At 40.4% G+C, this 26,546-nt stretch overlaps 2 protein-coding genes across 4 annotated transcripts in view; one reads left to right on the top strand and one right to left on the bottom strand.

The window, feature by feature from the left end:
- Nucleotides 1–2,026, bottom strand: part of ubfd1 (ubiquitin family domain containing 1) — a 30,670-nt gene extending 28,644 nt beyond the window's left edge. Inside the window, exons 1-2 of one of the 2 annotated variants that reach the window (XM_060943109.1) lie at nt 1,934–2,026; nt 771–1,055 (exon numbers count right to left, since the gene is read on the bottom strand). In XM_060943109.1, the coding sequence (XP_060799092.1) occupies nt 771–1,055; nt 1,934–1,949 (301 nt within the window). In that variant the 5' untranslated portion in view covers nt 1,950–2,026. Of the gene's footprint in view, nt 1–770; nt 1,056–1,596; nt 1,625–1,933 lie in introns of those variants that run through there. The other variant, XM_060943110.1, reaches the window with a different exon arrangement.
- Nucleotides 2,027–2,363: 337 nt separating this feature from the next.
- The window catches only part of LOC132900806 (UNC93-like protein MFSD11), a 31,370-nt gene continuing 7,187 nt past the window's right edge, over nt 2,364–26,546 (top strand). Inside the window, exons 1-12 of one of the 2 annotated variants that reach the window (XM_060943106.1) lie at nt 2,364–2,798; nt 13,027–13,082; nt 13,358–13,465; nt 13,622–13,701; nt 14,193–14,289; nt 16,106–16,164; nt 16,969–17,119; nt 17,231–17,280; nt 17,952–18,017; nt 18,116–18,241; nt 22,363–22,537; nt 22,613–22,748. In XM_060943106.1, coding sequence (XP_060799089.1) covers nt 2,709–2,798; nt 13,027–13,082; nt 13,358–13,465; nt 13,622–13,701; nt 14,193–14,289; nt 16,106–16,164; nt 16,969–17,119; nt 17,231–17,280; nt 17,952–18,017; nt 18,116–18,241; nt 22,363–22,537; nt 22,613–22,748 — 1,194 coding nt within the window. In that variant the 5' untranslated portion in view covers nt 2,364–2,708. Of the gene's footprint in view, nt 2,799–13,026; nt 13,083–13,357; nt 13,466–13,621; nt 13,702–14,192; nt 14,290–16,105; nt 16,165–16,968; nt 17,120–17,230; nt 17,281–17,951; nt 18,018–18,115; nt 18,242–22,362; nt 22,538–22,612; nt 22,749–26,546 lie in introns of those variants that run through there. The other variant, XM_060943107.1, reaches the window with a different exon arrangement.

Below are 26,546 nucleotides of genomic sequence, written 5' to 3' on the forward strand. Positions count from 1 at the left end.
TTGGGATATTTTTTTATAACCTAACCCTGCTTTAAACTTCTCCAGAACTTTATCCCTGACCTGTCTGGTGAGTTCTTTGGTCTTCATGATGCTGTTTGTTCTTCAGTGTTCTCGAACAAACCACTGAGGCCTTCACAGAACAAGTGTATTTATGCTGAGAGTAAATTACACACAGTAGGACTCTGTTAACTAATTAGATGACTTCTGAAGGCAATTGATTGCACTGGATTGTATTTAGAGGTATCAGAGTACAGGGGGCTGAATACTAATGCACACCACATTTTTCAGATTTTTATTTGTTTAAAATTTTGAAGAGCGTTTATCATTTTCATTTCACTTCACAATTATGTGCTACTCTGTGTTGGTCTATCACATAAAACCTCAATAAAAAAAACTTTTAAGTTCGTGGTTGTAAGGTGGAAAAATGTGAAAAAGTTCAAGGGGTATGAATACTTTTTCAAGGCACTGTAAGTCAAAAAGTTCTAAGACAAATGAAAAAATCAAATAAAAATAAATCTTTATTTATGAAAATAAAGCTATTTCTCTACATATCCTCCATTTAAGTCTAAACACTTCTGCAAGCGATGTTTCCATCAGAGAATTCCTTTTGAAATTATAACGTCTTAGAACTTTTTGACTTACCCTCGTATGTCCGTGTACAATTCAAGATAAATCAGTCGTACTTCTTTTTTAAATTGTGAAAATTGTTTTCCCATTAAAAAAAAAGCCATGAGAACTGACATCATTAACACATTTACACCATTTCTTACCAGTAAGAGTGTGAATTCTCTCTTTCAGTTTCGCTCCAGTTCCATCTAAAGGCATTTTAAGATCATATTTGTTCTTGTTCCAAATAATTTTCAGTTCCACCATCTCCTTCCCCTCCTCGCTGTCGTCTCCGTTGCTGACAGCGGGGACCTGGGACAGCGAGGAGCTTTCTCCATCAGCCAGGACGGCTCGCTCAAGCCCCGCTGCGTCTCCTTTACTGCTCACGTCACATGAGACTTCTGATGCTTTCAGGCTGACTTCGGTTTCCATTTCTACTCCCTCACTTCCTGCACCATCAAGGAGAAACAGACGCATTAGGGCAGACAGTGAAACAAATGACTTTCAAACATGGTCAATTCCTGAGTAACAATGCTTGCCATAAAGGTTTAATCTACCAGTAATATGTGGATAAAACATGAAAAGCTTTGATTCAGAAAGAGTTTGCTAGCTGGAGAGATTTACATTGGTACTAGAAAACAAATACTTAAATTAAAATACTTGTGTCATTATCATATCTAATGTATACTTAAATTAAAATACTTGTGTCATTATCATATCTAATGTAAAATGACATGCCACTAAAACAAAACTCAGTGGATCATTTACAGTAATGCGTAGCTACTAAAATATTTCCAGTAAAGGAGTAAATTTCTACACAGGAATTCTTACACAAAGCGACAAAAAAATAATAATAATGCTACATGATTAGCTTGTTAGCTGGCTAGCTGACGTTGGCAAGCTAACGCTGAACCATCTAGAAAAGTCTCCATGGTAACTTGGCTAGTTTCTTAGCATTAAATAACTCTTAGCACAACAATGTTCACTCACTGGATACTTCCATTTACTTTTTATCTCACCGTCCGGTGTGGTTTTAGTTTATCTTTTAATTTATTTCTCGTAAACTGAAACCAGTAATCAGAGCTGGCGCTGGCACACGGAGCACTCCAGCTAACAGAGCTTAAGTTCGCCAACAGCTCGCTAGGCGAGTGGGTAAGTTTTCGACGAGGCGAGTTAGCAATCTGAGCATAACATATCTAGTACAAAAATAACCCTGACACGTTTATATCATATTACAGAAACGTCCCGGGATTTAATTTTAATACTCTGAAAGGCAGAAAAGTGTGTCGCGAACAGAATGGAAGCAGGTTTGCTGCATGAAACCTACCATCCTGAGCCGCCATGATGATTGTGTACAATATGAGGAATGCCTGCTGGGAAAGAACCCGCTGTCACGGCTTGAACCGAATCGGCTTCCGTAGTCGCTTCGTCTTTCTTTGCGTTTCTAAAAATCTGGACAATCGATTTGTTTATTTATTTAATTTTTTGGACTTCTGGGTACTGCAACCAAAGAGTTCCTGGTGTTACTTGAAAAGCTGTTGAGTTTATTATTATTATTATTATTATTATTATTAATCCAAAACGGAAATTAGCTAGATAAAACGTTTCCATTGCTTTAATAATGATGATAATAATAAACAACTAGGTGAAGTTTGGAAGTTACACTGAGAGCTAATTAGCAATCTAATTTAAGAAGACCCAAGCTGTACATACTGTTAAAACGTTCTTTAATTGCATGCCTGATTTGTTTTAGTGCTTATTAAATTTGATCTTTAAGTAGCGCCAAAGCCTATAGGTGTTAGTTCTAGTTACTGTTTTATTACTGTTTATATCTAACTACATTCCTAAACCTTCACATTTAATTGGATCCTGGGATCATTTCCAGAAGAGCCCGTGGAACTGATCACATGCTGGTCAGAGCTGACATTCCTGCAGTGGTCACACAACAGGAGTGTGTGTGAGGCTCATTCTGCTGTTTTCCAGCACTTTATAATGTGTAACACTGGTCAGAGTTGATTAGTTTTCCTGAAATGGATCTCAGTTTTTGCTAAGATTACTCAGATTGTTGCTAAAACTCTTTGCACAACGCTGTCTGGAGAGAAATGGCTGACATCAGGACATATAATGTGGTGGTTCTGGGAATAGCGTTTTTACTCGTTTTTACAGCCTTCACTACCTGTGGAAATATAGAAGTGAGTAAGAGCTACTGTATGTTCCCAAACTACTGTATTCTTCAAAAGATACACTGATTGATACTGGTTTCATATGGGTATTTGTTGGAGCCATGCCTACCAGTTAATCTGTTGAGAAAAGTGCTTGATGGAATGAGTGATTTTTGTTTAAAATGCATTGTTAGAATAGGAAAGAGATATCAAACATGTATATAAAAAAAATACGCTTGCTGAGTGTATAATTGTTCATTGTTTGGCAAATCCGAGTCAGGCGCATCTCATGGTTGCAATCTGTTAGATTATAATCCCGAGTCAAAGTTATCTAAGAAGAGCACTGGGTGTATACGGTAATAGAACATGCCAGGTTTCTTCAGCTACACTATGTTCTCTGGACTTTACACCATTTCTATGATATTATACAGTTATAAAAGCCAATCTATAACTCTAATTTGGTCTGGGTTTCCCAAAAGGAAAATATACACAAAGTAATATATATGGATAAGGCATTTGCAAATATCCAATACTGAGTAAAAACTCTTAACTCTTTACCCCTTAATGACGACATATGACGGCCCCGTGTACTAGTGCATCTCAAAAAATTAGAATACCATGACAAAGTTCCTGTTTTTCATAATTTAATTCAAAAAGGTAAACTTTCATATATTCTATATTCATTACATGTAAAGTGAAATATTGAAAGCCTTTTTTGTTTTAATTTTGATGATTATGGCTTATAGCTCATGAAAATCAGAAATCCAGTATCTCAAATTATTAGAATATTCCCTAAGATCAATCAAAAAAGGATTTACAAAACAGAAATGTCTAACTTCTGAAAAGTATATTCATTTATACACTCAATACTTGGTTGGGGCTCCTTTACCATGAATTACTGTATCAATGCGGTGTGGCATGGAGGTGATCAGTCTGTGGCACTGCTGAGGTGTTATTGAAGCCCAGGTTGCTTTGATAGTGGCCTTCAGCGTATCTGTATTTTTGGGTCGGGTGTTTCTCATCTTCCTCTTGACAATCCCCCATAGATTCTCTATGGGGTTCAGGTCAGGCAAGTTGGCTGGCCAATCAAACACAGTAATATCATGGTCAGCAAACCATTTGGTAGTAGTTTTGTCACTGTGGGTAGGTGCTAAGTCCTGCTGGAAAAGGAAATCAGCATCTCCAAAAAGCTCGTCAGCAGATGGAAGCATGAAGTGCTCTAAAATCTCCTGGTAGATGGCTGTGTTGACTTTGGACTTGATAAAATACAGTGGACCAACACCAGCAGATGACATGGCACCCCAAATCATCACAGACTGTGGAAACTTCACACTGGGCTTCAAACACCTTGGATTCTGTGGCTCTCCGCTCTTCCTCCAGACTCTAGAACCGTGATTTCCAAATGAAATGCAAAATTTACTTTCATCTGAAAAGAGGACTTTGGACCACTGAGCAACAGTCCATTTCTTTCTCTCCTTAGCCCAGATAAGACACTTCTGACATTGTCTCTGGCTCAGGAGTAGCTTGATATTAGGAATGCAAAAGTTGCATCTCCTTTCTTGAAGATGTCTGTTCGTGATGGGTCTTGATACACTGACACCAGCCTCAGTCCACTCCTTGTGAAGCTCTCCCAAGTTCTTGAATCAACTTTTCTTGACAATCCTCTCAAGATTGCGGCCATCCCTGTTGCTTGTGCACCTTTTCCAGACACCCTTTTCAGCAATGACCTTTTGTGGCTTACCCTCCTTGTGGAGGGCATCAGTGATCATCTTCTGGACAACAGTCAAGTCAGCAGTCTTCCCCATGATTGTGGTTGTGTGTACTGAACTAGACCGAGAGATACACTGTGTTCATACTGTTTTACTCAAACTCGAAATGAAATATTCTAATATTTTGAGATGGGTTTTTTTATGTTTTTGTACTGTATGCCATACTGATTAAAATTAAAATAGAAAAATGCTTGAAACATTTTAGTTTATGTGTAATGAGTCTATAATATAACATTTTCACTTTCTTAAATAACTGATGGAAAATATTGAACTTTTTCACAATATTCAAATTTTTTGAGATGCACTAGTATATCCCATAATGACGACATATGACGCCTTGTCTAAAACCTTGTCTTTAGACTTTTTTTCTTGTAAATATATTCTAAGGGGGGTGGCACGGTGGTGTAGTGGTTAGCACTGTCACCTCACAGCAAGAAGGTTCTGGGTTCGAGCCCAGCGGCCGGCGAGGGCCTTTCTGTGTGGAGTTTGCATGTTCTCCCCATGTCCGCGTGGGTTTCCTCCAGGTGCTCCGGTTTCCCCCACAGTCCAAAGACATGCAGGTTAGGTTAACTGGTGACTCTAAATTGACCGTAGGTGTGAGTGGTTGTCTGTGTCTATGTGTCAGCTCTGTGATGACCTGGCGACTTGTCCAGGGTGTACCCCGCCTTTCGCCCATAGTCAGCTGGGATAGGCTCCAGCTTGCCTGCGACCCTGTAGAACAGGATAAAGCAGCTAGAGATAATGAGATGAGATGTTCTAAGGGTGAACAGTATATACTTGTACCAAGGGTGGCTGTAGCAACTGCTTTAAAGGGTAGAGAGTTAAAACACTACTTTAGTATCAGATCAGATGTAAACTTTTTCTAATTCGATATATTTCATGCTGTGAATACATGTTATGTTGACTGGTGCCACACGGATCATGATATCATACACCGATCAGTCATAATGTTATGATCACTGACAGGTGAAGTGAATAACATTGATTATTCTACCCACATTCACTGGATATAAGCAATTGCACATTCTGATTGGCTACTCTACTACTAGGCTATCAGCTCATATACCATGAGTAGGGAAAAACAAAATGGCGGAACGTTTTGCTGAACCACCTGAGGATGAAATTAAAAACTCTACTCGAAAAAAAAGCAACAAAGTATGGAATAAAAGTATTTGATGGTGCAAATGTATCTTTTCCCCCCAAGAATTATTATAGCAGCATTTTTCACAAACTGCAACTGTCATTTCGCCGGTTTGTTTACATTCTAAGCGGAAATGATTTTGTCAGACGTTTTGTATAAAGTTTTTATTTATTGAATTTGAAAAAAAAATGCTCTGTTTCCCAAAATCCAGTGAATGTGGATAGAGTAAAACAGTTATACCACTCAATCTAATCGTACATGGCTTATAGCCAACTTGGCGCTATGTGCTTCATCAGCTATCAGTTCATGTACGACTCGATTGCATGGAATAACTGTTAATTATCTCATTACAGTGGCACCTGTCAAGAGGTGGTATATATGAGGCAGCAAGAGAACAGTCAGTTCTTGAAGTTGATGTGCTGGAAGCAGGAAAAATGGGCAAGCGTAAGGATCTGAGCAACTTGCGAAGGCGAGATGACTGGGTCTCAGCATCTCCAAAATGGTACATCTTGTGGGGTGTTCCTGGTATGCAGTGGTTAGTACCTACCAAAAGTGGGTCAAGGAAGGACAACTGGTGAACCGGCAACAGGATCATGGGCACCCAAGACTCACTGATGCTCATGGGGAGCAAAGACTAGCTTGTCTGGTCTGAGTCAACAGAAGAGCTATTCTAGCACAAATTGCTGAAAAAGTTAATACTGGCTATGATAGACAAGTGTCAGAATACATGGCACATTGCAGCTTGCTTCCTGTGGGGCTGCGTAGCTGCAGAATGGTCAGAGTACCCATGCTGACCCCTGTCCACCACTGAAAGTGCCTATAATGGGCACTTGCGCATCAGATTTGGACCATGGAGTTATGGAAGAAGGTGCCCTGGTCTAATGAATCATGTTTCCATTTACATCATGTACATGGCTGGGTATGTGTGCATTGCATACCTAGGTTAGAGGGTACATCAAGATGCAATATAGGTAGTAGGCAAGCCATTAGAGGCAATGTGATGTTCTGTGCAGTGTTCTGCTGGGAAATTTTGGGCCCTGTCATTCATGTAGGTGTTACTTTGACATGTACCACCTACCTAAACATTGTTGTAGACCAAGTACACCCCTTTATGGCAGCGGTATTTCCTAACAGCAGTGGCCTCTTGCAGCAGGATAATGCACCATGCAATTGTTCAGGAATGGTTTGAGGAATATTACAAAGAGTTCAAGATGTTGACTTGGCCTCAAATTCCCCAGATCTCAATCCAATCAAGCATCTTTGGGATGTGCTGGACAAACGATTTTGATCCTTGGAGGCCCTACTTCGCAACCAAATGGCACATTAAGTCCAAATGGCACAACCAAATGGACTTAAAGGACTCTGCTGCTAAAATCTTGGTGCCAAGTCCCACAGCACACCTTCAGAGGTCTTGTGGAGTCCATGTCTCGACGGGTTGGAGATTTTTTCATGGCACGATTGGGACCTATACAGTATTTGGCCAGTGGTCTTAATGTTATGGCTGACCGGTGTATATGTGATCATAGGACACAGCTTAAAGCAAAATGTAATTGTTTCTAAGATCTATGGAAGTCCACAGAAAGGCCATGAGTTATTTATTTTTGTCTATTGTTTCCTCAAGATCACAACATATTACCTTCGCCAGCTTCGTTGGAGGAGGATATGTTTTCGCCTCCATTTTTAAAAATCTGTTCCCAACGTAACTCAAAAAGTAGTCAATGGATTTTCATTAAATTTGGAGGAAAGGTGAGCCATGGGCCAAGGAACAATCATTTAGATTTTGATGCAAATCCGGATATGTATGTGGATCCAGGATTTTTAAAAATCTTTTCCCAACATAACTCAAAAAGTAGTGAACAGATTTTTATGAAATTTTGTGTACAGCTTTAGTATTATCCTACGTTCAAGTGATTTGATTTTGATGTTGATAATACAGTGGTGCTTGAAAGTTTGTGAACCCTTTAGAATTTTCGATATTTCTGCATAAATATGATCTAAAACATCATCAGATTTTCACACAAGTCCTAAAAGTAGATAAAGAGAACCCACTTAAACAAATGAGAGAAAAATATTATACTTGGTCATTTATTCATTGAGGAAAATGATCCAATATTACATATCTGTGAGTGGCAAAAATATGTGAACCTTTGCTTTCAGTATCTGGTGTGACACCCCCCCAACTGCAACTAAACGTTCCCGGTAACTGTTGATCAGTCCTGCACACTGGCTTGGAGGAATTTTAGCCCATTCCTCCATACAGAACAGCTTCAACTTTGGGATGTTGGTGGGTTTCCTCACATGAACTGCTCGCTTCAGGTCTTTCCACAACATTTCAATTGGATTAAGGTCAGGACTTTGACTTGGCCATTCCAAAACATTAACTATTCTTCTTTAACCATTCTTTGGTAGAACGACTTGTGTGCTTAGGGTCGTTGTCTTGCTGCATGACCCACCTTCTCTTGAGATTCAGTTCATGGACAGATGTCCTGACATTTTCCTTTAGAATTTGCTGGTATAATTCAGAATTCGTTGTTTCATCAATGATGCCAAGCCGTCCTGGCCCAGATGCAGAAAAACAGGCCCAAACAATGATACTACCACCACCATGTTTCACAGATGGGATAAGGTTCTTATGCTGGAATGCAGTGTTTCCCTTTCTCCAAACATAACGCTTCTCATTTAAACTAAAAAGTTCTATTTTGTTTCATCCATCCACAAAACATTTTTCCAATAGCCGCCTGGCTTGTCCACGTGATCTTTAGCAAACTGCAGACGAGCAACAATGTTCTTTTTGGAGAGGAGTGGCTTTCTCCTTGCAACCCTGCCATGCACACCATTTGTTGTTCAGTGTTCTCCTGATGGTGGACTCATGAACATTAACATCAGCCAATGTGAGAGAGGCCTTCAGTTGCTTAGAAGTTACCCTGGGGTCCATTGTGACCTCACTGACTATTACATGCCTTGCTCTTGGAGTGATTTTTGTTGGTCGACCACTCCTGGGGAGGGTAACAATGGTCTTGAATTTCCTCCATTTGTACACAATCTGTCTGACTGGATTGGTGGAGTCCAAACTCTTTAGAGATGGTTTTGTAACCTTTTCCAGCCTGATGAGCATCAACGACGCTTTTTCTGAGGTCCTCAGAAATCTCCTTTGTTCGTGCCATGATACACTTCCACAAACATGTGTTGTGAAGATCAGGCTTTGATAGATCCCTGTTCTTTAAATAAAACAGGGTGCCCACTCACACCTGATTGTCATCCCATTGATTGAAAACACCTGACTCTAATTTCACCTTCAAATTAACTGCTAATCCTAGAGGTTCACATACTTTTGCCACTCACAGATATGTAATATTGGATCATTTTCCTCAATAAATAAATGACCAAGTATAATATTTTTGTCTCATCTGTTTAACTGGGTTCTCTTTATCTACTTTTAGGACTTTTGTGAAAATTTGATGATGTTTTAGGTCATATTTATGCAGAAATATAGAAAATTCTAAAGGGTTCACAAACTTTCAAGCACCACTGTATGTGCCTTGGCGGAGGTATGCACAAACAGGTTTGGGTGCCCTTCTGTTTTTTTCTTGTGATCTCAAGATAGCAAAACTTTTATTTTCTCATATCATGTAGCAGAGGTATACTAGTATTCCATCACTGTGGCCAGTGGCATATTGCCATATATTGCTGTTATGGTAATTCTGCATGCAGTAATTATCTCTCAAACATAATGCCATAACCATGGAGACATCCCAGTCCTTCAAGCTGCCTGACAATGAAACTGAGCACCCAACTATTCAGGATCACTATCGTGTCCACATCTGTACAGGTGCAGATTTCTGAGTTGCTTTCTCAGGTGATGGACACTAATTTGGAAATTGTTGAGCGCTATCAAGCATATCCTTTTGTACCAGTTCCTGATTAAAGTAAAACTAGATGCGCTCATGGATGATTCACAGCACACACACTTCACATTTCGTCTTACAAATACAACCCCAATTCCAAAAAAGTTGGGACAAAGTACAAATTGTAAATAAAAACGGAATGCAATAATTTACAAATCTCAAAAACTGATATTGTATTCACAATAGAACATAGACAACATATCAAATGTCGAAAGTGAGACATTTTAAAATTTCATGCCAAATACTGGCTCATTTGAAATTTCATGACAGCAACACATCTCAAAAAAGTTGGGACAGGGGCAGTAAGAGGCTGGAAAAGTTAAAGGTACAAAAAAGGAACAGCTGGAGGACCAAATTGCAACTCATTAGGTCAATTGGCAATAGGTCATTAACATGACTGGGAATAAAAAGAGCATATTGGAGTGGCAGCGGCTCTCAGAAGTAAAGATGGGAAGAGGATCACCAATCCCCCTAATTCTGTGCCGACAAATAGTGGAGCAATATCAGAAAGGAGTTCAACAGTGTAAAATTGCAAAGAGTTTGAACATATCATCATCTACAGTGCATAATATCATCAAAAGATTCAGAGAATCTGGAAGAATCTCTGTGCGTAAGAGTCAAGGCCAGAAAACCATACTGGGTGCCCGTGATCTTCAGGCCCTTAGACGGCACTGCATCACATACAGGCATGCTTCTGTATTGGAAATCACAAAATGGACTCAGGAATATTTCCAGAGAACATTATCTGTGAACACAATTCACCGTGCCATCCGCCGTTGCCAACTAAAACTCTATAGTTCAAAGAAGAAGCCGTATCTAAACATGATCCAGAAGCGCAGACGTCTTCTCTGGGCCAAGGCTCATTTAAAATGGACTGTGGCAAAGTGGAAAACCGTTCTGTGGTCAGACGAATCAAAATTTGAAGTTCTTTATGGAAATCAGGGACGCCGTGTCATTCGGACTAAAGAGGAGAAGGACGACCCAAGTTGTTATCAGCGCTCAGTTCAGAAGCCTGCATCTCTGATGGTATGGGGTTGCATTAGTGCATGTGGAATAGGCAGCTTACACATCTGGAAAGACACCATCAATGCTGAAAGGTATATCCAGGTTCTAGAACAACATATGCTCCCATCCAGATGACGTCTCTTTCAGGGAAGACCTTGCATTTTCCAACATGACAATGCCAAACCACATACTGCATCAATTACAGCATCATGGCTGCGTAGAAGAAGGGTCCGGGTACTGAACTGGCCAGCCTGCAGTCCAGATCTTTCACCCATAGAAAACATTTGGCGCATCATAAAACGGAAGATACGACAAAAAAAGACCTAAGACAGTTGAGCAACTAGAATCCTACATTAGACAAGAATGGGTTAACATTCCTATCCCTAAACTTGAGCAACTTGTCTTCTCAGTCCCCAGATGTTTACAGACTGTTGTAAAGAGAAAAGGGGATGTCTCACAGTGGGAAACATGGCCTTGTCCCAACTTTTTTGAGATGTGTTGTTGTCATGAAATTTAAAATCACCTAATTTTTCTCTTTAAATGATACATTTTCTCAGTTTAAACATTTGATATGTCATCTATGTTCTATTCTGAATAAAAGATGGAATTTTGAAACTTCCACATCATTGCATTCTGTTTTTATTTACAATTTGTACTTTGTCCTAACTTTTTTGGAATCGGGGTTGTAAGTTATGAAAGAGTTTTGTTATCTTGAGCTCACATAAAAACCTAAGTTGTGATCTCAAAATAGCAGTGCAGATTAAAAATAAATAACTCCTAGCCTTTCTGAACTTCTGGAGATTTTGTGATGTTTTGTATCATTTGACACCAGACACTTGGAGAGAGAGATCGCCTGTAGTGGTCAGTAATGGATTGAAAATAGAAAAGAGATGGAGTCACATCTTTGAACGTAGGCCTTTGTCAGTAATAGGGGAGAATTTACAATCATAAATCTCCTTAAATAGTCTTTAACAACTTACAAAACATCTGCTATCATTGCATCAAGTCTCTGGCTGGTCTTCAGAAATGGGGATGGTCAATCAAATTTCCTGAAATGTATCTGCATTTACAGTGCAGTCTCTCAGGTCACAGTGTTATTGCAGACTGCGTCTGCTGATATTTATTTCTCTGTGAATTAGGCAAAATGGTGTGTATTACTCTTAATCTTGGTAGTTATCATGCCAAACCAGGCCATGATGGTTGTGATGTCAAGTATAAACACATAACACTGTATGGCCAAAATGCACACCTGACCATCATGCCTATGTGTACTTGTTGAGCATCTCATTCCAGATTTGGTTCAATTTTTTGCTGTTATAATAACCTCCGCTCTTCAGGGAAGGCTTTCCACTCGATTCTGGGGCGTGACTTTAGGGATGTGTGATCATTCAGCTACAAGAGCATGAGTGAGATCAGGTACTGATGGTGTGTGAGGAGGCTCCAGTTCTAGTTCATCCCAAAGGTGTTCAGTGGGGTTGAGGTCATGGATCTGTGCAGAACACTTGGGGTTTTTCCACTCCAAACCTAACACACCATGTTTTTATGGTGCTTCTGTGCTTTGTGCACAGAATAGGTTTGGGACAGGTTTGGGGCTGTTAGTTCCTCATCTCATTATCTCTAGCCGCTTTATCCTGTTCTTTTGGTGTTGTTATTTATGTTCTTTTATTATTTGAATTGGAGAAAAGGTAATATGGAAAGTGGAGAGAAACCTGTGGTAATGTATATTAGAAATGAACATTCATTCTCATCTCATTATCTCTAGCCGCTTTATCCTGTTCTACAGGGTCGCAGGCAAGCTGGAGCCTATCCCAGCTGACTACGGGCGAAAGGCGGGGTACACCCTGGACAAGTCGCCAGGTAATCACAGGGCTGACACATAGACACAGACAACCATTCACACTCACATTCACACCTACGGTCAATTTAGAGTCACCAGTTAACCTAACCTGCATGTCTTTGGACTGTGGGGGAAACCGGAGCACCCGGAGGAAACCCACGCGGACACGGGGAGAACATGCAAACTCCACACAGAAAGGCCCTCGCCGGCCACGGGGCTCGAACCCGGACCTTCTTGCTGTGAGGCGACAGCGCTAACCACTACACCACCGTGCCGCCCCGCTGTTCGTTCCTGTGAATGGAAATTGTAATGCTAAAGCATTACAATGACATTCTATGCAATTGTGTGATTCTAACTTTGTGGTAACAGTTTGGTGAAGAACCACAGATAGACTAGCTGGTCAGGTGTTTATATACAGTACTTTTGGCCATGTAGTGTTGTTTGATGCACTCCTCCTCACTCATGTGTCTGGTTGATTTCTTTGTGCAGAGTATCGTTAGAGGGGTTTGGAGAAGTTATTGTCTTGGTGGAATTAATTTGCAAGTCCATATACCATCACAGTGATTTCATTGCATAATTAATTTGCTTAATTTCTTTTCAGCAAACTGTGGTGAAAAGTCTGGATAATACTACTTTCAGTGGAAGTGGGTATCACAGGTAAGGACCTGGGTTCTGCAAGATTTTTCTGAAGGATTGACGGAAATACAGAGAGAATAGTAAAGTACAAGACAGCTTTCATTCAGGGTTTGTTGTTTTAGTGTCTTTGGAAGGAGGTATTCCTTTAACTTGTACTATGTGCATCGCTAAAATAAGTTTCTAAAATTGGATCAAGGGTTTAAGTATATAAATCGTCCACTTTTTATATCATTCGTGGAAATATTTAATGTCCTTGAGATGTGCACATTAATATATTTCCCCTTTTACTTTTTCAGCCTTGGTATAATATATGGAGTTTTTTCGTTTGCTAATTTATTTGCGCCCTGTGTGGTCGCAGTAATCGGACCACGGTTTACCATGTTCCTCAGCGGAATTCTTTACAGGCAAGTATCACAAATTACACAACAGTAGTGTAGTGAATAGTAGATATTGATATTAGTATAGTATGTTAAATACTATTAGTATAGCTAGTACATGTTTTTAGTATATATTAGTAGATATTTATTTCAACATCCTAATTTTTCTTTTTTGTATTTTAGTGGGTACATAGCTGTATTTATAGTTCCATCAACCTGGTCCTTTTATTTGACCTCGGTGCTGATTGGGACAGGAGCAGCATGTAAGTATTCAATCTTCTCAGGTTTTTCTAATTACATTACAGGCATTTAGCAGATGCTCTTATCCAGAGTGACGTACCACAACTACACAACGGCGTTTGGTGCCTTGCTCAAGGGCACTTCAGCCAAGGATTTTCCTGCTGGTCCAGGGAATTGACCCGGCAACCCTTTGGGCCCAAGGTTGCTTCTGTAACCTTCAGGCCATGGCCTAAACACGAATGAATTAGTGTTTCATTCAGTGCTGCATGTAGCGTGCTGAGAATATCGTTTGACCTTGGGTATAGATCCTCTTTTATGGATAAATACAGCAATATAACTGCACTGCCAGGTCTAGATTTGTGGCAGTTAATAAGTTATTAAAGGATAATCTGGTACAATCTCAAATCAATTGTTTTGTCAAGACTGGAGCAAACGCTGTGCTGTAATATTCAGTCAGCGTCCTCAGGTTTTTGACACACACGGATTAAAATAAACCCTTGATTTGTTTCCACAGTGCTTTGGACGGCTCAAGGTCGCTTTCTGGTGGAGAATTCGGATGCTTCCACTATTAACAGAAACACAGCAGTGTTCTGGGCCTTGTTGCAGTGCAGGTAATCCAGGCCAGTGCTGAGACCATAATCTTTAGCATTTATACATCACGTGAATAAGAGTAGTAGCGTGACATGGTAATCAAATCTATCTGTCTGATTTTGTGAATCAGATCCATACCATAAGAAGTAACGTGCAAAATAATCCATTCAACAAAACCTAGCAATGTTAGCTACCCTGGGAATTATTCACTAGCAGTTTTCTTAAAGGAGATACGCAGAACCTTTATTTTTGAATACATTTCTGAGTGGATAGTACCTCCATCCTTGACTCTTGTATGCTGCATAAATGGGAATAAAAAATATATATTTTTGAGAATTAAAATTGACTGCAAAGTTGGCATTCGAGCCGCCCCGCTGAGCCAGCCAGCCCTGAGTGCGTGACATCACAGTAGGAACCGGTTTTAAGGCTGAGGCCTTTTACAGCTATAGGCCAAAGTCATATAAATAAAAATTTATGGTGAAAGTAAGAAATATCGTTACCGACTTGCTCAACTAAGACTGATTTGATTTCACTGATCGTGGGTTGACTCTCATTAAAGCAGGATAGGTGTTATAACTTATGCAACATACATGTACATGCATGCATTTTCACTGATAAAACATAAAAGGCTAATTAAATAATCAGATGAACTGAGACAATCACATGCTGAAGCAAATTAAATAATCTTATACCAGTAACTCAAACACACAATACAAGTTACATGTATTTAATCTAAATGCAGGTAAACGAGTGTTGTTGTTTTTGCTGTTTTTGTATCCAAATGAGAGTCGCGTCTTACCCGTCTGTGTTCTCGCTTCTTGAAGGCCGATCTTGTGGCCGATTGTTTCGAAGCAATCTGACTTTCAGTTGTTTGTTCAGTTCTCCGTTCATTCGCTTCTTCCACGTAAGGGTGAGATATTGCTGCTGAGGCAAGCATATCCAGCGGAGAAATCAGACAGCTGGTCCACTCATTTTCCATTTTCTCCATACTGAGTACTCCGCCATTACTGCTCGGCTCAGGCAATTACTAAAACCCAGGATGGGATGGGGCGCCACCGGTTTTAGCAACAACCGCGAGGAGGTCACTGCCCAAGCGATGTCACATCATATCCCGTTCCGTCCCGGGTTTTAGCAACAACCCTCGGCTCACACCCCAGGAGAACTGGTGCAACTGAACTTACTTTCCTTTAAAAAAACCTTTCCTTTTCTTGTAGTTTTCTTTTCCTTTAATTGTTGGTACTGCACCCTCTTTCAGTATGGGCTTATAGCCAACACTCCTCAACAGATCAGAGGTCTTGTACGAGTCTTCAGTAAAATGTGCAGAGCAGAGGAGAGACCACTTCGTAGGCGCCCAATGTGCCCGTGAACAACTCTCAAAACGCATCCAAATCTTTGCAGTTTGAACATTCTTGGGCCATGAATGCAACGTAAATCCACCTTCTGTCGTGTTGCTGCACCGGCCAGTAACACATCTGCGTGGCATGGCAATAAATTAGCTCAAAATGGAGGATCGGAGTTGCAGTCAGCTCTGTGTTTTAGTATAGTGGAAATGGTGATGAGACCGATAGACTTCCTGCGGTGACGTCACAGATGTCAAGGTCATTCACTCAGACCGCTACCTATATAAATCACTTTAATCGTAAAAATTACTATATTAGATTTATTGTTAACGCTTAAAACTATTCCTGTGCCATTCTTGAGGTCTCAAGGCATTTATAAACAAAAAGTGAGTCCATGGTTCTGCGTATCTGCTTTAACTTTACTGTTAAATCATTTTTTGTCAAAACTATTCTGATTTTGCTATACTGTACTAACGTCCATTCTTTTTTCTTTCAGTATGTTGTTTGGCAACCTTTTTGTTTATATAGACTGGAAAGGGAAAACTGTCATATCAGGTAACTTGTATAACATAATAGTGAGCTTGAAATTCATTACTTTTTATTTCTTCCCAAGTATTTTTAAAAGACAACAGCAGCTATTTTAACATAGCCTTCCTCATTGTGTCTGAAATCATGTCTAAAGCTCTTGGATCTAAACACGAAGTTTTAACGGAGAGTTAAAAAGAACGTACTTACTTACCTTACAGTTATAAAGAGGTGTCGGAGCCAAATAAAATAAAAGTGCAGTTATAGATGCTTTCTTTCTACAAGCAGTAATTCTCTGCTGCTTATTCCTGTGAGTCAAAGAGCATAAAAAAAGAAGTCACATTATTATTTGAGTGTATGGTTTATTTCAGGATGCTTGCTTTTTACCTTAACTTTGTATTATGTGTAGAAGACCTGATTTCTCATTAAATCAGGTCTTCTACACATAGTAATACAGTGGGACAAGGCTTCATGAAAGAATGGCTTTTAGGACCGTACACGTTTCTATAAACGCTGTAGGTTAAGTCTCATGCTGGATGTTGTACAATTTTCAAGGTATACTATATTCATCATTAAAGGCCACGTCATGAGGCTTATTTAGAGCACGTTAATTGATCATTGTATACATATTCAGTCTAAGAGTATGAACAAATCAGGTCGATAATATCAGGCGCCAACAATTAGAAAATAATATTTTTGCTTTAGCTATCAGTCCATTATGAAGAAAATGAATGACAAAATTCCCAAATAACTAATGTTCAGGCTAATTAAATTCATCATGGCTTTAATTGCAGAAATTAGTGTTTTATTTGATTTCATTCTGACCCCTCACAGATGAAGACAGAAAGAAGATGTTTATCGCTCTTTTGATCACCTCTGGGCTCGGCACACTAAGTTTTCTCTTTCTGCGAAAGTCAAGTCAGGAGGAGGAAGAGGACTTTCTGCATGAAGAGGAAGGCCAGCCCTTGCTGTCGTCCCGACTAATGTACGGGAAATCATCTTTTAAACACTTCTTTAGTTTGCTTATAATAATTATTCATGAGGTTAGGCTTAGAGAGAGGGGTATTGTTATGTTTCATCTTTCCTCATGTTACAGATTTAAACAGCGAGCCAGCTCTGCCATAAAAGAGGCCAAAACAGATTTCAGTAAGTGCAGAAACTATTCCAGCATCATAGATGTTATCTTATCAGTGCAAAATACTGTAGAACTGTATAACAAGACAGACTTGCATTCTCTGATAACCAGCATGTCTGAAATGACAGACTTGTGCTCTCTGGGACCTGCTACTTTTCCAGGGACTAAATCTGGAATAAACTTCAGTGACTCATACTGTAAGCCAAACAGCTATTCAAATGTGAAACTAAAGACAGTGGGTGTTGCTGGTCCCTTGTGTACTGCACTGAGTTCACCTCATCATTATGAAACTCCATGTTTGGAAATTCTCTCAATTCCCATCCCATTAAAGGGCTTTAATTCTTGATTTAAATCTCCCCCGAAACAAAACGAGAAAGGGACTTGTTAGGGTGCATACCTCTGCCAAGCCACATGTTGGATTTGCATCAAAATCTGATCAATTGCTCCACCCATGGCCCACTTTTCCTCAATTTCATCAAAATCCGTTCACTACTTTGAGTTACGTTGGGAACAGGTAAACAAACAAAGGCGGGAACGTAACCTCATCCAATAAAGTTGGCTGAGGTAACAAAAACTGAACTCACACTTGGAAATTCTCATTCATTTGCCAGAGATAAAGTGTAAGTTTTATAATATTTTTGCAACCTTTGATGACTTATATACTCTGTTCTGTTCTTTTAAGAGACAATTGTGCACCTTTTTGGCACAAAAACTGTATTACTGTTAAGCTTCTCCATGGCTTACAGTGGTAAGTTTGATATAATTACACCCACTATATTATGTTCCAGTCTTCCTTTCACTAGTCATATACTATGGTTTATCATTATTACTGTTCCCTTCTCTTAGGTCTGGAGCTATCTTTTTACAGTGGTGTGTATGGAACTTGCATTGGTGCTACAACTAATTTTGGAGACAGCTCCAAGGCCTTTATAGGCATCTCAGGCATTGTGGTGGGAATCGGAGAGATCGTTGGTAAGCAAACATTCATTCAGTGATCCAAGGAGATTTGTCCATTATTAACAAGCTTTAATGTACTGTTTGGCAACCTGGACAATAAATAAGCTATATACAGTGGTGCTTGAAAGTTTGTGAACCCTTTAGAATTTTCTATATTTCTGCATAAATATGACCTAAAACATCATCAGATTTTCACACAAGTCCTAAAAGTAGATAAAGAGAACCCAGTTAAACAAATGAGACAAAAATATTATACTTGGTCATTTATTTATTGACGAAAATGATCCAATATTACATATCTGTGAGTGGCAAAAGTATGTGAACCTTTGCTTTCAGTATCTGGTGTGACCCCCTTGTGCAGCAATAACTGCAACCAAACGTTTCCGGTAACTGTTGATCAGTCCTGCACACCGGCTTGGAGGAATTTTAGCTCATTCCTCCGTACAGAACAGCTTCAACTCTGGGATGTTGGTGGGTTTCCTCACATGAACTGCTTGCTTCAGGTCCTTCCACAACATTTCGATTGGATTAAGGTCAGGACTTTGACTTGGCCATTCCAAAACATTAACTTTATTCTTCTTTAACCATTCTTTGGTAGAACAACTTGTGTGCTTAGGGTCGTTGTCTTGCTGCATGACCCACCTTCTCTTGAGATTCAGTTCCTGGACAGATGTCCTGACAGTTTCCTTTAGAATTCACTGGTATAATTCAGAATTCATTGCTCCATCAATGATGGCAAGCCGTCCTGGCCCAGAAGCAGCAAAACAAGCCCAAACCATGATACTACCACCACCATGTTTCACAGATGGGATAAGGTTCTTATGCTGGAATGCAGTGTTTGTCTTTCTCCAAACATAACGCTTCTCATTTAAACCAAAAAGTTCTATTTTGGTCTCATCCATCCACAAAACATTTTTCTAATAGCCTTCTGGCTTGTCCACGTGATCTTTAGCAAACTGCAGATGAGCAGCAATGTTCTTTTTGGAGAGCAGTGGCTTTTTCCTTGCAACCCTGCCATACACACCATTGTTGTTCAGTGTTCTCCTCATGGTGGACTCATGAACATTAACATTAGCCAATGTGAGAGAGGCCTTCAGTTGCTTAGAAGTTACCCTGGGGTCCTTTGTGATCTCACCGACTATTACACGCCTTGCTCTTAGAGTGATCTTTGTTGGTCGACCACTCCTGGGGAGGGTAACAATGGTCTTGAATTTCCTCCATTTGTACACAATCTGTCTGACTGTGGATTGGTGGAGTCCAAACTCTTTAGAGATGGTTTTGTAACTTTTTCCAGCCTGAAGAGCATCAACAACGCTTTTTCTGAGGTCCTCAGAAATCTCCTTTGTTCGTGCCATGATACACTTCCACAAACATGTGTTGTGAAGATCAGACTTTGATAGATCCCTGTTCTTTAAATAAAACAGGGTGCCCACTCACACCTGATTGTCATCCCATTGATTGAAAACACCTGACTCTAATTTCACCTTCAAATTAACTGCTAATCCTAGAGGTTCACATACTTTTGCCACTCACAGATATGTAATATTGGATCATTTTCCTCAATAAATAAATGACCAAGTATAATATTTTTGTCTCATTTGTTTAACTGGGTTCTCTTTATCTACTTTTAGGACTTGTGTGAAAATCTGATAATGTTTTAGGTCATATTTATGCAGAAATATAGAAAATTCTAAAGGGTTCACAAACTTTCAAGCACCACTGTATAGTCGTGAAGAGAGAATAACTGCACTGAACCAGGGCTAACACAGAGACAGACAGACATTCACTTACATTCACATTTCCATCTATGGGCAATTTAGAGTAGCCAGTTGACCGAATCCATATGGCTTTGGACTGTAGGAGGAAACCGGAATACCCTGGAGGAAACCCATGCAGCGACAGGGAGAACATGTCCATTCCACACAGAAAGGCCACAGTTGGCCGTGAGGTTTGAACCCAGAATGTTCTTGCAGTGAGGCGACCCTGCATGACTATGCTGCTCCAAACACAACCCTAGCAAAGGCCAAAATTTCAAAATCTTGCCTGTAACAGTTCCAAAAATCAACTAAATTTTGCGATTTGGAACCTCTGATTGATTTTTTTTTTGTGGTTTTCTATTTCTCCCTCAGCATGATCTGTCCAGTTCCTGAAAACAACTTTTCCAGATGTTTTATTTATTTATTCCTTTATTTATTCATTTATTACACTCATGATTGTGCAAAATGGTAATTTAACTGCTTATGTGTTCTCTCGAAGAGTTTAGGAAGCCATGAAGAGTAAATCTAGGATAGGGAACCATTTTCATCTCATCTCATTATCTCTAGCCGCTTTATCCTGTTCTACAGGGTCGCAGGCAAGCTGGAGCCTATCCCAGCTGACTACGGGCGAAAGGCGGGGTACACCCTGGACAAGTCGCCAGGTCATCACAGGGCTGACACATAGACACAGACAACCATTCACACTCACATTCACACCTACGGTCAATTTAGAGTCACCAGTTAACCTAACCTGCATGTCTTTGGACTGTGGGGGAAACCGGAGCACCCGGAGGAAACCCACGCGGACACGGGGAGAACATGCAAACTCCGCACAGAAAGGCCCTCGCCAGCCACGGGGCTCGAACCCAGACCTTCTTGCTGTGAGGCGACAGCGCTAACCACTACACCACCATGCCACCGGGAACCATTTTACAGTGCATATTATTATTATTATTATTATTATTGCAACTTTACATTATATACCCAAGTGAATACTTTACCAAACAGAACAAGACCTGTCAAACATTACTCCTGACCCCTTACTGCCCCTCTCGGATCTTTTCCCAGTAATGTCCTTGCTGTCCCACACACCAGACTTTCCACTTTGCGAGGCAGGTCCCTCAGTGCCATGGCCCCCAAACTCTGCAACTCTCTTCCCCAATCTCTCCATGACCACTCTTCTTTCTCTACTTTCAAATCTGAACTAAAGACTTTTCTTCTCAGTGAACACTTCCCTTTCTCTTTTCCTGCTTAATCTGCTTTTTCCCCTCTCCCTTCCTCTTGTCTTGTGCAAAGTTACCTTGTGATTGTGAAATGCACTGTATAAGTAAAGTGTCTTTATTTTTTTTCTCCTGAAAATAAAAGTGAAACTAACATTAGTTAAACACGTTTGTGGTATTTCGCTGATGTGAGTGGAATACTGAAGTGCAGCAGATGGGAAGTACTGTCAACACAAGCTTTATTTTCAGTTTTTACTACTGCTTTTCAGCTTGGTTAAACTCATTCACACACACGTGTTCTGGTCAGGAGAGCCCCTCTCGTCGCTCTTTCCCTCCTTTTTTTACCTTCCGTCTTCACTGTAACACACACGGACGCAACGTTAATTGATAACAGGTGTACTGACTTTGCCACTCACCTTCCCTGACGCCGCCCTCCATTCACAAACTGACGCTTGGCCACGCCCCGGCTGCCACAATGTTGTTATAGAGCAAGCAAAAGACATTTAATAGCATATAAAAAGAAAAAAGTGCATAGAAATCTGAAATGTTATTTATTTATAAGAATAAATAAACTACAGGGCGGCACGGTGGTGTAGTGGTTAGCGCTGTCGCCTCACAGCAAGAAGGTCCGGGTTCGAGCCCCGGGGCCGGCGAGGGCCTTTCTGTGTGGAGTTTGCATGTTCTCCCCGTGTCCGCATGGGTTTCCTCCGGGTGCTCCGGTTTCCCCCACAGTCCAAAGACATGCAGGTTAGGTTAACTGGTGACTCTAAATTGACCGTAGGTGTGAGTGTGAATGGTTGTCTGTGTCTATGTGTCAGCCCTGTGATGACCTGGCGACTTGTCCAGGGTGTACCCCGCCTTTCGCCCGTAGTCAGCTGGGATAGGCTCCAGCTTGCCTGCGACCCTGTAGAAGGATAAAGCGGCTAGAGATGATGAGATGAGATGAAATAAACTACAATGAAATAGAAGCATCCTTTATTTGTAGAAGTGTCTGACATGATAGTTGCACTGAAACTACTGTGATGTTGTGGTGCAGAGTAGTTGTTTTTAGGTTACAGTTATTCCTTCAATATAAAGAACAACTAAAAAGCTAATCTGGACTGAATCTGGATCATGGACATGACTGGACTGAATGTGTTTCTTGGCGGCTTGCTTTCAGGTGGAGGGCTGTTCGGCCTTGTGTTGAAGAACAACCACTTCAGACGCACGTCAGTCGTCTTCCTCGGAATGCTGGTGCATTTTGTGGCCTTCTACCTGATCTTTCTCAACATCCCAAATGATGCTCCACTGGTCTTTGAAACCAGCCCACAGCACAACCCTTATCTGTCTCCAAGGTACAGTAACGACAGACTTTCATCTTACAGTATTTGATGGCTGTTGTGTTATGAATGTGTTCTGCTTTCTTTCAGTGTTCCCATTGCCATGCTATGCAGTTTCCTGCTCGGGCTTGGGGACAGCTGTTTCAACACTCAGCTTTACAGCATTCTCGGTTGTATTTACACCGAACAAAGCATTCCAGCCTTCGCTATATTCAAGTTTGTTCAGGTAAAGCCCAGATAAATGCATAGACCATAAGGTGTAAATGAACAAGTGTCTAGAAAATTAATTTTGTTCCAACCCCTGTGGGTCTACTTTTGGAATGCATATATGGTTTCTCATATGTATTTCAAACACTATATCAAACGTTCTCCAAAAAGTCTCCAGTCAAATTGCTAAATGGGTATGATTTGATGCCATGCTTCATTTCACGTAACATAACAAATCCTCCAAGACCCTACAAAAGTCATCGAACTTGTACCTACACTACCGTTCAAAAGTTTGGGGTCACTTTGAAATGTCCTTATTTCTGAAAGAAAAGCACTGTTCTTTTCAATGAAGATCACTTTAAACTAATCAGAAATCCACTCTATACATTGCTAATGTGGTAAATGACTATTCTAGCTGCAAATGTCTGGTTTTTGGTGCAATATCTCCATAGGTGTATAGAGGCCCATTTCCAGCAACTCTCACTCCAGTGTTCTAATGGTACAATGTGTTTGCTCATTGCCTCAGAAGGCTAATGGATGATTAGAAAACCCTTGTACAATCATGTTAGCACAGCTGAAAACAGTTTAGCTCTTTAGAGAAGCTATAAAATTGACCTTCCTTTGAGCAGATTGAGTTTCTGGAGCATCACATTTGTGGGGTCGATTAAATGCTCAAAATGGCCAGAAAAATGTCTTGACTATATTCTCTATTCATTTTACAACTTATGGTGGTAAATAAAAGTGTGACTTTTCATGGAAAACACAAAATTGTCTGGGTGACCCCAAACTTTTGAACGGTAGTGTAACAGAGGAAAATTACAAAATAACCATCAAAATCTGTATAACAGAGTTACTGAAGAGCTAGCATTGGAAAATACCATTTTATTTTCTCCAAGTTTAAACCAAATTTCAGCTTATGCCGGTTGTCAATAATGATTCACAAGTTACATGTACAAGTTGCAACCCTAGTCTTATAGTAACTGAAAACATATGTGCATTTTTGAAAATAAACTCCCTTTAAAGCCCATTGAAAAAATGTTGTTCACTCATATATTAAGTGACTGTACAAGAAGAACTGCCTTTACGTTACAGACATTTAGTGGACGCTCTTATTCAGCGCGATATACAACATATCCAGAGCAGCCTGGGAAGTAGTTTGGGGTTACAGTAGGTGCCTTGCTCAAGGGCACTTGAGCCATTCCTGCTGATCCAGGGAATCAAACCAACAACCTTTTGGTCCCAAAGCTGCTTCTCTAACCATTAGGCCATGGCTTCCCCTAGCCTTTCCTGTTCACATAATTTCTTACAAGAACATGCTAACACTGAACATGTTTTCCATCTAGTTGTGTCCTCTAGACCTACAGGTACATCTACAGTACCTGCACTACAGTGTTTCATCACCATCAGACAGGTCTTCTGGACAATCATCTTCTTCAATGATTGTCAACTTCATCCGCCTGGAAATTCTCACAGTTCATGCATTTACATATGTACGTACATGGCAAACTAGCATTTAGGCAAGAGCATCGACCTTGGGCACATTTCCCACCCTGCACCTGCAGCTCACACATTGCACAAGAGTTTCTGGAGCCGGTGGCCAGGTAGTCCATCCAATGGTCAGCTCTCCCTTGTCCACTTCCCAACCATGTCATGAATATCTGCTAGTATAAAGCCCTCTTGGGCACTGAAGCCTGGTAATTGCATCACTGTTGGGTCAGTGAATCTTTACAGGGGGCAAGCTTTGTTCCCTTCCTGAAAAAGAGCAAAAAAATCTTGTATTTATAATTTATTTTGTGGAATTTATGACCATACAGGAGGCAAACAAACTCTTCCAGTGAATTACAGTGCCTTGAAAAAGTATTCATACCCCTTGAACTTTTTCACATTTTTCCACCTTACAACCACGAACTTAAAAGTTTTTTTATTGAGATTTTATGTGATAGACCAACACAGAGTAGCACATAATTGTGAAGTGAAACGAAAATGATAAATGGTCTTCAAAATTTTAAACAAATAAAAATCTGAAAAATGTGGTGTGCATTAGTATTCAGCCCTCTGTACTCTGATACCTCTAAATACACTCCAGTGCAATCAATTGCCTTCAGAAGCCATCTAATTAGTTAATAGAGTCCTACTGTGTGTAATTTACTCTCAGCATAAATACACTTGTTCTGTGAAGGCCTCAGTGGTTTGTTAGAGAACACTGAAGAACAAACAGCATCATGAAGACCAAAGAACTCACCAGACAGGTCAGGGATAAAGTTCTGGAGAAGTTTAAAGCAGGGTTAGGTTATAAAAAAATATCCCAAGCTCTGAACATCTCAAGAAGCACTGTTCAATCCATCATTTAAAAATGGAAAAAGTATGGCACAACTGCAAACCTACTGTACCAAGACATGGCCGTCCACCTAAACTGACAGAGCGAGCAAGGAGAGCACTGGTCAGAGAAGCAGCCAAGAGGCTCATGATCACTCTGGAGGAGCTGCAGAAATCCACAGCTCAGGTGGGAGAATCTGTGCACAGGACAACTATAAGTCGTACACTCCACAAATCTGGCCTTTTTGGAAGAGTGGCAAGAAGAAAGCCATTGTTGAAAGACAGGCATAAGAAGTCCCGTTTGCAGTTTGCCAGAAGCCATGTAGGGGACACAGCAAACATGTGGAAGAAGGTGCTTTGGTCAGGTGAGACCAAAGTTGAACTTTTTGGCCTAAATGCAAAGCGCTATGTGTGGCGGAAAACTAACGCTGCTCATCACCCTGCACACACCATCCCCACTGTGAAACATGGTGGTGGCAGCATCATGCTATGGGGATGCTTTTCTTCAGCAGGGACAGGGAAGCTGGTCAGAGTTGATGGGAAGATGGATGGAGCTAAATACAGGGCAATCCTGGAAGAAAACCTGTTGGAGGCTGCAAAAGACTTGAGACTGGGAAGGAGATTCACCTTCCAGCAAGACAATGACCCTAAACATACAGCTAGAGCTACAATGGAATGGTTTAGATCAAAGAATATTCATGTGTTAGAATGGCCCAGTCAAAGTCCAGACCTAAATCCCATTGAGCATCTGTGGCAAGACTTGAAAATTGCTGTTCACAGATGCTGTCCATCCAATCTGGCTGAGCTTGAGCTATTTTGCAAAGAAGAATGGGCAAAAATTTCAGTGTCTAGATGTGCAAAGCTGGTAGAGACATACCACAAAAGACTTGCAGCTGTAATTGCAGCAAAAGGTGGCTCTACAAAGTATTGACGCACGGGGGCTGAATACATATTTTTCAGATTTTTATTTGTTTAAAATTTTGAAGACCATTTATCATTTTCGTTTCACTTCACAATTATGTGCTACTCTGTGTTGGTCTATCACATAAAATCTCAATAAAAAACTTTTAAGTTCGTGGTTGTAAGGTGGAAAAATGTGAAAAAGTTCACTGCCACTGTGTATGAAATGCGGTATATAAATAAACTTGCCTTGCCTTGCCTTGCCTTGCCTTGCCTTCAAGGCACTGTAAGGATGTCATCAATGCAAAACTGATTCCCCATGTTTGTGAACACATTCTGGAATTCGGGGTTATCTTGAAGACTTTGCAGTGCTCTGTGTTTTCCCTTCCCATAAAAGGCACTTATTGAGTCACATGCTGTGAAGTTATGCAGTCCAACAAGACCTCTACAAAAGCCTGCACCCAGTTTGCTTTGTACTGTGCGAGGTCTATGCTTCTATTTGTACTCTTCTTTCCAGTCATGAAGAAGACACAACTACTGAAACTTTCCAGAATGCTAAGATGTTCCATAATGCAACATCTGTATCAGGGCTCCAGATTAT

This window comes from Neoarius graeffei, chromosome 16, assembly GCF_027579695.1.
Source record: "Neoarius graeffei isolate fNeoGra1 chromosome 16, fNeoGra1.pri, whole genome shotgun sequence".
NCBI lineage: Eukaryota > Metazoa > Chordata > Actinopteri > Siluriformes > Ariidae > Neoarius > Neoarius graeffei.